The following is a 12,441-nucleotide window of genomic DNA, read 5'->3' as shown; positions in this document are numbered from 1 at the left end:
AATTCACTGCATGTGAACCTGTTACCAGGTTTAATTCTTGAAAGTCCTTGGAAAAATTTGGTATTTGGCTTGACTATAATACACAAAAAGTTTTTGATCTTTAGTACTCTTTTTAAAAATCCATTTATTTGAGAGGAGAGACAGCTAACTCCTATTGAATAGTTCACATTCCATATTCCCATAGCAGCTAGAGATAAGCTGAGCTGGAGTTAAAACTGGGAGTAGGAAACTCAATCTATATCTCTCACGAAGTGTTAGGAACCCAATCACTGCTGTTTTCCAGGGTTGTCTTAGCAGAAAGCTGGAGCTGGTAGTGGGGTAGCTTTCCCGTGTTAAGACACAAGCATCTTAACCTGTAGTGTCCACTCTGAGCTTTAGCAGAGGGGGTTACAGAGAGAGGGAGGGAAGAGATCTTGTATCTGTTGGTTCATTCCCCAAAGAACTGCAACAGTAGGAGCAGAGCAGGGCCAAAACCAGAATCCTGGAACTCCATCCCGATCACCTATGTGGCTGCAGGGGTCCAAGGACTTGGGCCATCTGCTGCTTTCCCAGGCACATTAGCAGGAAGATCGATCGAAAGTAGAGCAGAGACCGGCTCTGTAGCATAATAGGTTAATCCTTGCCTGCAGCACTGGCATCCCATATGGGTACAGGTTCTAGTCCTGGCTGTTCCTCTTGCAGTCCAGCTCTCTGCTATGGCTTGGGAAAGCAGTAGAAGATGGTCCAAGTGCTTGGGCCCCTGTACCGCGTGGGAGACCCGTAAGAAGCTCCTGGCTTCTGATGGAGCAGCTCTGGCCATTCCGGCAATTTGGGGAGTGAACCAGTGGAAGACCTTTCTGTCTGTCTCCTCCCTCTCAATGTCTGTAACTCTACTTCTCAAATAAATTAAAAAAATCTTTAAAAAAAAAAAAAAAAGTGGAGCAGCCAAGACTTAAACCAGCACCCATACGGAATGCTGGCATCACAGGCAGCGGTTTAACCCACTGCAGCACCAAGCCAGCCCTGAGCTTCAGTCCTCTTAACTCTATCAGGATAGGTTTGATAATCTGGAAGTTGGGTTCTTGGTCTGAAAATATTATTTAAATTTTGTTAAGAGGTGATTTCTCAGCTTTAAAAAGATTCTGAAAAATTCTAGTTCTCACAACAATTGACAGCCTAAAGCATCTGCAAAAATGAAGTGTGTGGGTTTTTTGTTTTTGTTTTTGTTTTAAGATTTATTTGTTTATTTGAGAGGCAGAATTACAGATAGAGGAAGAGGTCTTCCATCTGCTGGCTCACTCCCCAAATAGCCACAACGGCTGGGGCTGTGCCAGACAGAAGCCAGGAGCTTCTTCGAGGTCTCCCATGTGAGTGCAGGGGCCCAAGCACTTGGGCCATCTTCCCATTGCCAGGCACATTAGCAGAAAGCTGGATTGGAAGTTGAACAACCGGGACTCGAACTGGCGCCCATATGGGATGCCAGCTTCTTGGAGGTTTAACCTGCTAAGCCACAGAGTCACCCCAGAAATGTCTTTAATGGGGATTTCTATTCAGGTTCTTGGTGTAACATTCTATTTAGCTTAACTAGTTTAGTTTGTAATTTACACAATATATACTTTAAAAAAAAAAAAAAAAGATTTAGTTATTTGAGGGGCCAGCACGGTTGCACAGTGGGTTAACACCCTGGCCTGAAGCGCCAGCATCCCATGTGGGCACCATTTCAAGACCTGGCTGCTCCTCTTCTGATCCAGCTCTCTGCTATGGTCTGATAAAGCAGTAGAAGATAGCCCAATTCTTTGGGCCCCTGCACCCGCGTGGGAGACCCGGAAGAAGCTCTTGGCTTCAGATTGGCACAGCTCTGGCCTTTGTGGCCAATTGGGGAGTGAGCCATCAGATGGAAGACTGACACTCTCTCTCTCTCTCTCTCTCTCTCTCTCTCTCTGTTCTCCTCTCTCTGTTTAACTCTGACTTTCAAATAAATAAATAAATCTTTTAAAAAGAACAAGTAAAAAATGAAAGCAAATTAAAAAAAAGGGAACTTTTTAAAAAAATAAGATTTAGTTATTTGAAAGAGCCACAGAGAGGCAGAGACAGAGAAGTCTTCCATCTACTGGTTTACTCCCCAGATGGCCGTAACAGCTGGAGCTGTACCAATCCAAAGCCAGGAGCTTCTTCCAGGACTCCCACACGGATGCAGGGGCCCAAGAACCTGGGCCATCTGCCACTACTTTCCCAGGCCATAGCAGAGAGCTGGATCAGAAGTGTAGCAGCCAGGACTCGAACTGGCACCTGTATTGGATTCCAGCATTATAGGCAGGAGCTTTACCCACCACCCCTTTATCTTGTTCTGATACTGAAGACTAACATTTTCCCATATTTGTTGTCAAGATTTAGGTTTTTGAAAGAAACTGTTGGAAGTTCCCTTTAATGTAATGATTTTTTTTTTTTTAAAGTAAGCTTCATTTATATGAAAGGCAGTGAGAGAGAGATCTTCTGTCTACTGGTTCACTCCCCAAATGGCCACAGCATCTGGAGCTGGGCTGATCCGAAGCCAGGAGCCAGGAGCTTCTTCCGGATCTCCTACACTGGTGCCAGGGCCCAAGCACTTGGGTCATCTGCTTTCTGAGGCCGTAGCAGAGAGCTGGATTGGAAGTGGAACAGCCAGGTCTTGAACCTGCGCCCTATGGGATGCCAGCACTGCGGTCAGCAGCTTTACCCACTACAACACATCACTGGCCCTTGATTGCTTAGTATTGTTTTTGCTTTTGTTGTGGCTAAGTATCAAGTTTTATCCAGTGCTTTCCTTGCAGCCATTGAAATGAATCTTAATTTTGTTTATTCTGCATATGATGAATGAAATGACATTTCTAGATGTATTGGTGTTCTAATGTGTCCTGTATTCCTGGTGGAGTTATCCCAACATGTTCTTTTTACCTAGCTTCAATTTATTCATATTTTACCCCACCCTCCCTATTTTTGTTGGAGTATTTTAAAGCAAATCCCAGCCATACCAGTTCATTAGAAGTACTTCAAGGGCTAGACTTGGTGGCATAGCAAGTAAAACCACAACCTGTGAAGCCAGTGTCCCATGTGGGTGCTGATTCAAGTTCCAGCTGCTCCACTTCCAGTACAGCTCTCTGCTAATACACTTGAGAAATCAGCGGAAAATGGCCCAAGTATTTGCCCCTTCACCGTCAATGGGAGTCCTCAAAGAAGCTCTTGCTCCTGGCTTTGGTCCTGCCCAGCCCTAGCAATTGCCACCATTTGGGGAGTGAACTAGCAGATGGAAGATCTATCTGTCTGTCTGTCTCTCTCTCTCTCTGTACCTGTGTCTTTCAAGTAAATAAAAAAATACTAAAGTACATCTCTCAAAAAGGATTCATTTTAAAATTTTTACTATGTCATTATTACAGTCAACAAAGTTAATTTTTTAGTGTCACCCATTACCTAGTCTGTATAATTTTCTGATTCTTGTTTCTAATTTTCTAATGCCTTTTTTTTTTTTTTTTAAGATTTATATTATTTATTTGAAAGAGAGAGGCAGGTCTTCTGTCTGCTGGTTAACTCCCCAAATGGCTATAGCAGCTGGGCTGGGCCAGGCCGAAGCCAGGAACTTCGTTCAGGTCTCCCATGTGTGTGCAGAGTCCCAGGTACTTGGGCCATCTTCAGCTGCTTTCCCAGGCACCTTAGCAGGAATTTTATTTATTTATTTATTTTTATTTTTGACAGGCAGAGTGGACAGTGAGAGAGAGAGAGAGAGAAAGGTCTCTTTACCAACTACACCACAATACCAGCCCCTCAAAAGATGTTTCGACAGTGGTTTGTTTGAATCAATATCATCCAGTTGTTGAATCTCTTGAGAGAGTACCCACATTTTGACCACTCTTTGATTCCCCAAATGCTCATAATTGCAAGTGGAAGTGGGACCTGTAAGCTGGGCATGGAACAGGAAAGGGATACAATCCAGGTCTCCCACAAGGGTGGGAAGAATCCAGTTACTTGAGCTATCAGGCCTGCCTTTCAAGGGGCTGCTTTAGCAGGAAGATGATGAAGTCAGGAGCTGGAGACATTTCAGGAGACCCCAGATAGGAGACAGTGGGCCTCTAAGTGCTAAGCTAACCCCCCTACCCTAAGTCTCAATTTAAATCACAGCTCCTTTTTTTGTTTTGTTTTGTTTTGTTTTGTTTTTAAGATTTATTTATTTATTTGAAAGGTAGAGTTACAGAGAGGCAGAGAGAGAGAGAGATCGATCTTCCATTGCTAGTTCACTCTCTAAATGGCCTCAATGGCTGGAGCTGAACAGATATGAAGCCAGGAGCTTCTTCTGGGTCACCCGCACTGCTACAGGGGCCCAAGCACTTGGGCCATCTTCTACTGCTTTCCCAGGCCATAGTGGAGAGCTGGATCAGAAGTGCAGCAGCTGGGTCTTGAACCAGCGCCCGTATGGAATGCTGGCATTGCAGGAGGTGGCCCCTAAATCACAGCTCTTTCCATTCTCCACTCTACCTCCCTTTATGCCATTAATTTCTTGGAAAAACTGGAATAGCCTATGTCTTATCTTTTGGATTAAGGATTGAATATTTTCTTGGGAATTACTGTTTTCTGTTGTGTTATTTTGTTTTTGTTTGCATAAAATTGATTAATAGTATTGCAGCCACCGCCTGCAGTGCCAGCATCCCATATGGGCACAGGTTCCAGTCCCAGCTGCTCCACTTCCAATCTAGCTCCCTGCTAATGTACTTGGGAAAACAGTGAAGGATGACCCAAATGCTTGGGCCCCTGCCTGCAGTGGGAGATCTGAAAGAGGCTCCTGGCTCCTGGCCTCTACCTGGCCCAGCCCTGGCCTTGCCGTCTTTTTGGGAGTGAACCCAAAGATCTCTCTCCGGCTTCTTCCTACTGTTCTGTTTGGATACTGAACCCGTTAGTTTTTAGTCTCATTTTTCATCATCAGCCTTTGAATTTCTTTTTCTTGAGGCCAGTGTTGGCATAGTGAGTAAAGCCACTGCCTGTGATTCCTGCATCCTGTATGGACTCTGGGTTCTGTCCCAGCTGCTCCACTTTTGATCTGCCTTCCTGCTAATGACCTGGGAAAAGCTGCAGAAGATGGCCCAAGTGCTTGTGCCCCCACTACCCACTTCAAAGACCCAGATGAAGCTCTTGGCTCCTGGCTCTAGCCTGGCCCTGTCCCAGTCATTGTGGCCATCTAGGGAGTGAACCAGCAGGTAGAAGAATCTCTCTTTCCCTCCATTCCTCCCTCCCCTCTCTCTTTGTAACTCTAACTTTGAAATAAATCAATAAAAAAATTCTTAGAAATTTTTATTTGAAAGAGGACCTGGTTTACTCTCAATGCCTGCAGCAATCAGGGCTGAGACACACCAGATTCAGTCCAGGTCTCCTCAATGGGTGGCAGGGTCCCAACTCCTTGAGCCATCATCTACTGCTTCCCAGGATGCTCATTAGTAGAGAGCCGGTATCAGAAGTGGAGCCGGGACTGAGACCTAGGCACTGCCGTGTGGAATGTAAGCGTCCCAAGCAAGCCTTTAGATTACAGAACTTTAATGGCATGTATTTATTTTTATTTGGAAAGCAGAGAAGGGTCTGTGTGTGTGTTTTTTCATTCCCCTAAATGCTTGCAGCAGCCAGGCTGGGCCAGGTCAAAGACAGGACCCCAGAGCCCAATACGGATCTCCCACGTGGGTGGCAGGTACCCAGCAGCTTGAGCCATCACCACTGCCTCCCACAGTGCACATCAGCAGGAAGCTGCAATCAGAAGAGAGTTCTTACACCTGATGGTTCATACCCCAAATGGGAGCTAGGAGCTTCCTCTGGGTCTCCCAAGTGGGTGCAGAGGCCCAAGCTCTTGGACCATTTTCCGCTGCTTTCCTGGGCCCATTAACAGGGAGCTGGATCAGAAGTGGAGCAGTCAGGACTTGAATGGGCAACCATATGGGATGCCAGCACCACAGGTGGAGGCTTAACCTACTGCGCCACAGCTCCAGCCCCAACTTAGTTTCTTTTGTGATTTCCTGTGTGGTTATTTACTTGTGTCTAATTTTTTTTTTTTTTAAGATTTATTTATTTATCTCAAAGAATTACAGAGAAAGGGAGAGACAGAAAAAGGTCTTCCATCCTTTGGTTCACTCCCCAATCAGCCGCAACAGCCATAGCTACACCGAACTGAAGCCAGGAGCCAGGTGCTTTTTTGGGTCTCCCACGTGGGTGCAGGGACCCTACCTGGTCCATCTTCTACTTCTTTCCCAGGCCATAGCAGAGAGCTGGATCAGAAGTGGAGCAGCCGTGACTCTGAACTGGCACCCATATGGGATGCCGGTACTGCAGGCGGTAGCTTTACCTGCTTTGCCACAGCGCCAGTCGTATCTAAATTCTAAGGAGAGATTATTTTTTTAAAGATTCTTTAGTTATTTATTTGAAAGCTGGAGTTACACAGAGAGAAAAGGAGAGGTAGAGGCAGAGACAGAGAGAGGTCTTCCATCCACTGGTTCACTCCTGAATTGGCCGCAACAGCTGGAGCTGAGCTGATCAGAAGCCAGGAGCCAGGAGCTTCTTTGGGGGTCTCATGTGGATGCAGGGGCCCAAGCGCTTGGACCGTCTGCTGCTGCTTTTCCAGGCCAAAGCAGAGAGCCAGATCGGAAGTGGAGCAGCCAGTACTCGAACTGGCGCCCATATTGGTGCCGACACTGCAGGTGGTGGCTTTACTTGCTACACCATAGCGCCGGTCACATGAGAGATTATTTTAATTCAGCTCCAACCCCGTGTTCAATACGCTGATGATATTTTTTTTCTTGCTTGGATCAAGGGAACAGTAAACATAGAAAGTTTGATTCCAATTTTGTAAATTATATAAATAGAAAATAAGGAAATATGTCAGTATATCAAACAACCATGTGAGAAGTGGCTTTAGGTTCATTGTATTTGAATCTTTATATTCCAAATCTATTGTTTACTACATGTTTTTACTCTGAAGTGGCATATGATTTTTCAAAAGGAAAATCTGTAGAACTGTAGATTTTAAGTCATGTCGATCTGGGAATACAGTTCAGGTGTGGCCACATGCTTACTGTGCTGGACATTTTTCAAGAAGTTGGGTGTAATAATAAGGCATATTCTTCTCAGAGTCTGGGTGCATGGGTGGGGTGAGGGATGGTGAGACAAGATGGCAGAGTGGGGATGGAGGCGGACAGATAATTTCAGTGACAGGATAGAGCAGCAGGGGCAGAGAGCCATACTTAGATACCAAGATTAATTGGATCAAGTAGATCATTAAAGCAATAGCTGTTGGCAAGGGATGCATATTTTTTATAGGATAAGCTATTATAGATTGTAACTATATTAAATACTCAGTACTGACTTTTTTACTTATAAAGATCTTATTTATTTCTTTGAGAGCTAGAGTTAGGGCAGAGAGAATGAGAGAAAGGTCTTCCATCTGCTGTTTTACTCCCCAAATGGCAGCAGCAGCAGGAGCTGTACCAATCTGAAGCCAGGAGCTACTTCTGGGTCTCCCAGATGGGCGCAGGTGCCCAAGGACTTGGGCCGTCTTCTACTGCTCTCCCAGGCTGTAGCAGAGACCTGGCTGAAGAGGAGCAGCTGAGACTAGAATCTGCACCCATATAGGATGCTGGCGCTGCCAGCAGAGAATTAACCAACTGCACCACAGCACCAGCCCCAGTACTGCCTTTTTAATGTGAAAACTGGATAATTGAAAGAAAGCTCAAAAACTTTGTCATAGGTCAATGTGAGGGGACTTCAAAAAACAGGTTGTGGAAACTGGATTAAAAGATGTATTTTGGTGCAGAAAAATTTGAAGTTCGTTCCTTGGTTTTTCATGCTACACATCTCTGAACTTTCTGAAGATCCCTTGTCCATAAACAAGTCAATAAAAAACAGTTTTGCACCAGGACACAATTTGCTGATATCTGGAAGCCTTTTTTTTAATTGTCATGTTTTGGTCACAGGTGCTGTTGCCAACAAGCAGAGAGACCAGGGATCTGCTATCTTTTTTTTTTTTTAAGATTTATTTATTTGGGGACCAGCATTGTGGTGTAGCGGGTAAAGCCATCACTTGCATTGCTGGCTGCTTCACTTCTGTTCCAGCTCCCTGCTAATGTGTGAAAGCAGCAGAGGACGGCCCAAGTCCTTGGCCCCTGCCCTCGCGTGGGAGACTCAGAAGAAGCTCCTGGCTCCTGGCTCTGGATAGGCTCAGCTCTGGCCATTTCAGCCATTTGGGGAGTGAACTAGCAGATGGAAGACACCTCTCTCCTTCACCCTCATCCTCTCTCTGTAATTCTTTCATAAATAAATATTTAAGCAAAAGATTTATTTATTTGAAAGGCAGAGTTGGGGTGGGGGGCGCAGAGAAATAGAGAGATCATCCATCCCAGATGCAGTGGCTGGAGCTTGCTGATCGGAAGCCAGGAACTTCTTCCAGCTCTCCCATGTGGGGTTAGGGGCCCAATACTTGGGACATCTTCTGCTGTCCCAGGTGCGTTAACAGAGAGCTGGATCAGAAGTGCAGCTGCCGGCAGGCGGCAGCTTACCCCCCTGTGCCACAGCACTGGCCCTGAGAAATCGTGTGTTAATTTGTAATTTCTGCCGTTTTTTGGTGGGAGTGGGATGGGGATGTTTTGTGTGTTGAAGGAAACATAGCTTTATGCCCTATCCTGGCTAGATTTTGGTTGAGGAAAACTATTGTGTTGCTGCCGGTCTTGTGAAAGCAAATTCACCTAGTTTCAAAGGACCTGCTTTGTGGTGGGCACTGTGATGGGTCCTTGAGAAAACACACACTGAGAATTCTACAAATGGTAGCTCTTTCATATCAGCTATCTTTCTTTATGACTATAAACTTTAATTTTTGCTTTCATTCTGCATTGTTTGTATGTAGACAAATCTTTTAACCTTCTAAGGAATTCTGCTTATTCGTACAACAGAATTGCTTACCCTTTTTTTTGGACTATCAGTTTAAGCTTCCAGGAACTCACATAATGCATGTTAACTAACAGTTCATCTTTTTTTCCCCTTGGTTTTATTTTAGATACAGTTGTTACGTATTTAAACCTGTTGGTATAACTAAATAACCCTGTTTTTTCATTTATATTACAAAATGTTTCAGCATAACATGAAAAAACTGCAAAACAATAGAGATACTGTTCCATGGAGTGAAGGTTTAGAAATGATATCTATAATGCTTATTAAAAACAGTGTACAGCAGTTTCTGATTTTCCTTCTGTTCAACTTTAACATCTTTTCTCTTTGCTTTTAGATTTTGGTTCACTGTTCGACCTGGAGCACGACTTACCAGATGAATTGATCAACTCTACAGAATTGGGACTGACCAATGGTGGTGATATTAGTCAGCTTCAGACAAGTCTTGGCATAGTACAAGATGCAGCCTCCAAACATAAACAGCTGTCAGAATTGCTGCGGTCTGGTAGTTCCCCTAACCTCAATATGGGGGTTGGTGGCCCTGGCCAAGTCATGGCCAGCCAGGCCCAACAGAACAGTCCTGGATTAGGTTTGATAAACAGCATGGTGAAAAGCCCGATGGCACAGGCCGGCTTGACTTCTCCCAACATGGGAGTGGGTACTGGTGGACCAAATCAGGGTCCCACGCAGTCCACAGCAGGTATGATGAACAGTCCAGTTAATCAGCCTGCCATGGGAATGAACACAGGGATGAATGCTGGCATGAATCCTGGAATGTTGGCTGCAGGCAATGGACAGGGGATGATGCCTAATCAAGTCATGAACGGTTCAATTGGAGCAGGCCGAGGGCGACCGAATATGCAGTACCCAAACCCAAGCATGGGAAATGCTGGCAACTTACTGTCAGAGCCACTGCAGCAGGGCTCTCCTCAAATGGGAGGACAAACAGGATTGAGAGGCCCCCAGCCTCTTAAGGTGAGTGTTGGAGTCCGTTATCCACTTACTCCTCACTGTTGATGTTTAATCTTACACAATGTAAGTTATATGGCAGGGGTCTACTCTGTTGTCAGAGGTTTAAAAATTTTGGCCAGGCCAAGACCAAAGCTGGGGTCCAGGAACTCAATCCAGATTTCCAGTGACAGTGGCAGGGACCCAGTACTTGAGCCATCACCTGCTGCCTTCCAGAGCGTACGTAAGCAGGAAGCTTTTTTGCTTTGCTTTTGCTTTTCCTTTCTCCTTTCCTTCTTACCTTTTTATAGGATTATTAATGTCAGTTATGGAGCTCTCTGACAATCAGTTTGTGATGTTCACTTGGCCTTTGCCAAGTAATGTTAAAGAGTGTTTAACATAAGTTTTAAAGTAAGAGGTATGATCTGTTGCATGTCTGTTTTAATAACTTAGGTAGCCTTGGGTTAACAAGAAGCGTTAAGAAGGACTAGTTTTTGGGCCGTGAGGTGTGTAAGACAGGGTCTAAGAGTCCCCAAGGGGAGGGAGACAGGCTTTCAATGCCATATTCTGAGATACTTTGTTTACCTTTTTTTTTTTTTTTTTTTTTTGAAAGGCAGAGTAACAGAGAGAGAGATTCCATCCACTGCTTCACTTCTCAAATGACCCAGGGCTGGGCTGATCCAAAGCCAAGAGCTTCATCCAGGTCTCCCACGTGTGTGTAAAGGCCCAAGCATTTAGGCCATCTTCCACTGCCTGCCCAGGCACGTTAACAGGAAGCTGGATCAAGAGTAGAGCAGCCAGGTCTCAGACCAGCACCTAGCTTCGTAGGCAGTAGCTAAACCCACATCACCAGTCTCTGCCTTTCACTTTAGACGGTGTCTGCATGGTGCTGGGTCAGGCGACCCTGGGAGTATATTAGCTATGGAAAAGAAAGTCACTGCCCATGTTGCAGAAGAAATGGAATACAGTACATTTTCTTCCTGTTTATATTTGGTGTGGGAGTAGGGAAAAGGTTCAGGAGATAGAAGGTTGTATTTATTTATTTTTTTAATAACTCTGGCAGCAAAACTGAGGGAAATAGAAAAAGAAGAACCAGAGCATCCTTGTTGGTAGAGTGACCTAAAATGTCAGGACTAAATTACCACCAGCTGCCCAGAAGACACTGCCATGTATTTGAGACTGCCATGCAGTCTGCTATAGAATGAGCTTGGAGTTTTCTAGGTAATGCCTTATTGTTGAGGGAACAAGCAGTGTTGGTACCTGGTTGAAGTTTAGTTGCTATAGGCAAGCAGGCGGTGTCTATGTAGTCATGAAGTACCAGATTGTGTTGGGATGTGTTTGAATAAAAACATTATTATAAAGGACATCAAGGCAGTGCACAGATTGCAGGATTTTTTTTTTTTTTTTGACAGATAGAGTTAGACAGTGAGAGAGAGAGACAGAGAGAAAGGTCTTCCTTCCGTTGGTTCACCCCCAAAATGGCCGCTATGGTCCGAGCTACACCGATCCGAAGCCAGGAGCCAGGTGCTTCCTCCTGGTCTCCCACACGGGTGCAGGGGCCCAAGCACTTGGGCTATCCTCCACTGCCCTCCCGGGCCACAGCAGAGAGCTGGACTGGAAGAGGAGCAACTGGGACTAGAACCAGTGCCCACATGGGATGCCGGCGCCGCAGGTGGAGGATTAACCAAGTGAACCATGGCGCCGTCCCCAGGATTTTATTTTTTTAAAGATTTGTTTATTTACTTGAAATGCTGAATTACTGGGGCTGGTATGAGACAGATCTTCTACCTGCTTGTTCACTCCCCAAAGGGCCACCATGGCCAGAACTAGGTTGATCCGAAGCCAGGAACCAGGAGCTTCTTCCAGGTCTCCCACATGGGTGCAGGGTCCCAAGGACTTGGGCCATCTTACTTTGCCTTACCAGGTGCATTAGCAGGGAGCTGGATCAGAAATGGAACATCTGTTGATTTGCCAGCACCAGGTGCTTTACCCACTACCCCACAGCACTGGCCCCTGTCCCTACAATCGTACTGGTCAGATTTCCTTAGAAAATTTCAACTTTCTGAGAAATTTTTTGCCCTGGGTGCTACCCATTCAAGCTGTCCCATTCTTGTATGCCTTCATCCAAACCATGCTACTTTCTTTATTCTCATTACCCTATCATTAGTGCTTTTAATTTATTTTCCTTTCTACCACAGACAAACTTTTGAATTGATGAAGCTGTCACATTCATATAGATGTATAGACTATACAGAATGCATATGATTTAAAGAAATGAATTTTATTTACAGGGGGTTCATACAATTTATGGCTTTTATAGTTTCTGTTTTCCTAATTAAAAGAGCTATGATATTTAAGAGGTCAAGATAATGGGACTACAATGATAAATGAATTGAGATTCTGTCCCTTTTGTACGTGGTCTGCCTATTGGAGAGGCATACGTTTTCACAAATGTGTTAGATATAGACATGTTCCCTTGTGCCAGGGCTGTGAAGAGACAGTGCTTCACAGAATCATAAGTAACATTTGGCATTTCAAGGATGCGTAGAATCACAGGTGCTTCTTGGTTGT

The 12,441-nt window shown here is 45.0% G+C and overlaps 1 protein-coding gene across 2 annotated transcripts in view; it reads left to right on the top strand.

Annotated features, from left to right (window-relative positions):
* EP300 (E1A binding protein p300) overlaps positions 1-12,441 on the top strand; it is an 86,782-nt gene that overhangs the window by 19,550 nt on the left and 54,791 nt on the right. For both annotated transcript variants that reach the window (XM_062202791.1, XM_062202790.1), the window contains exon 2: positions 9,260-9,897. In XM_062202791.1, coding sequence (XP_062058775.1) covers positions 9,260-9,897 — 638 coding nt within the window. The remainder of the gene's footprint in view (positions 1-9,259; positions 9,898-12,441) is intronic.

The sequence above is a fragment of the Lepus europaeus genome, chromosome 10, assembly GCF_033115175.1.
Source record: "Lepus europaeus isolate LE1 chromosome 10, mLepTim1.pri, whole genome shotgun sequence".
In the NCBI taxonomy this organism is placed as follows: Eukaryota; Metazoa; Chordata; class Mammalia; order Lagomorpha; family Leporidae; genus Lepus; species Lepus europaeus.
The sequence above is the reverse complement of the archived record's forward strand: the minus strand, read 5'-3'. Positions and strand labels throughout refer to the sequence as shown.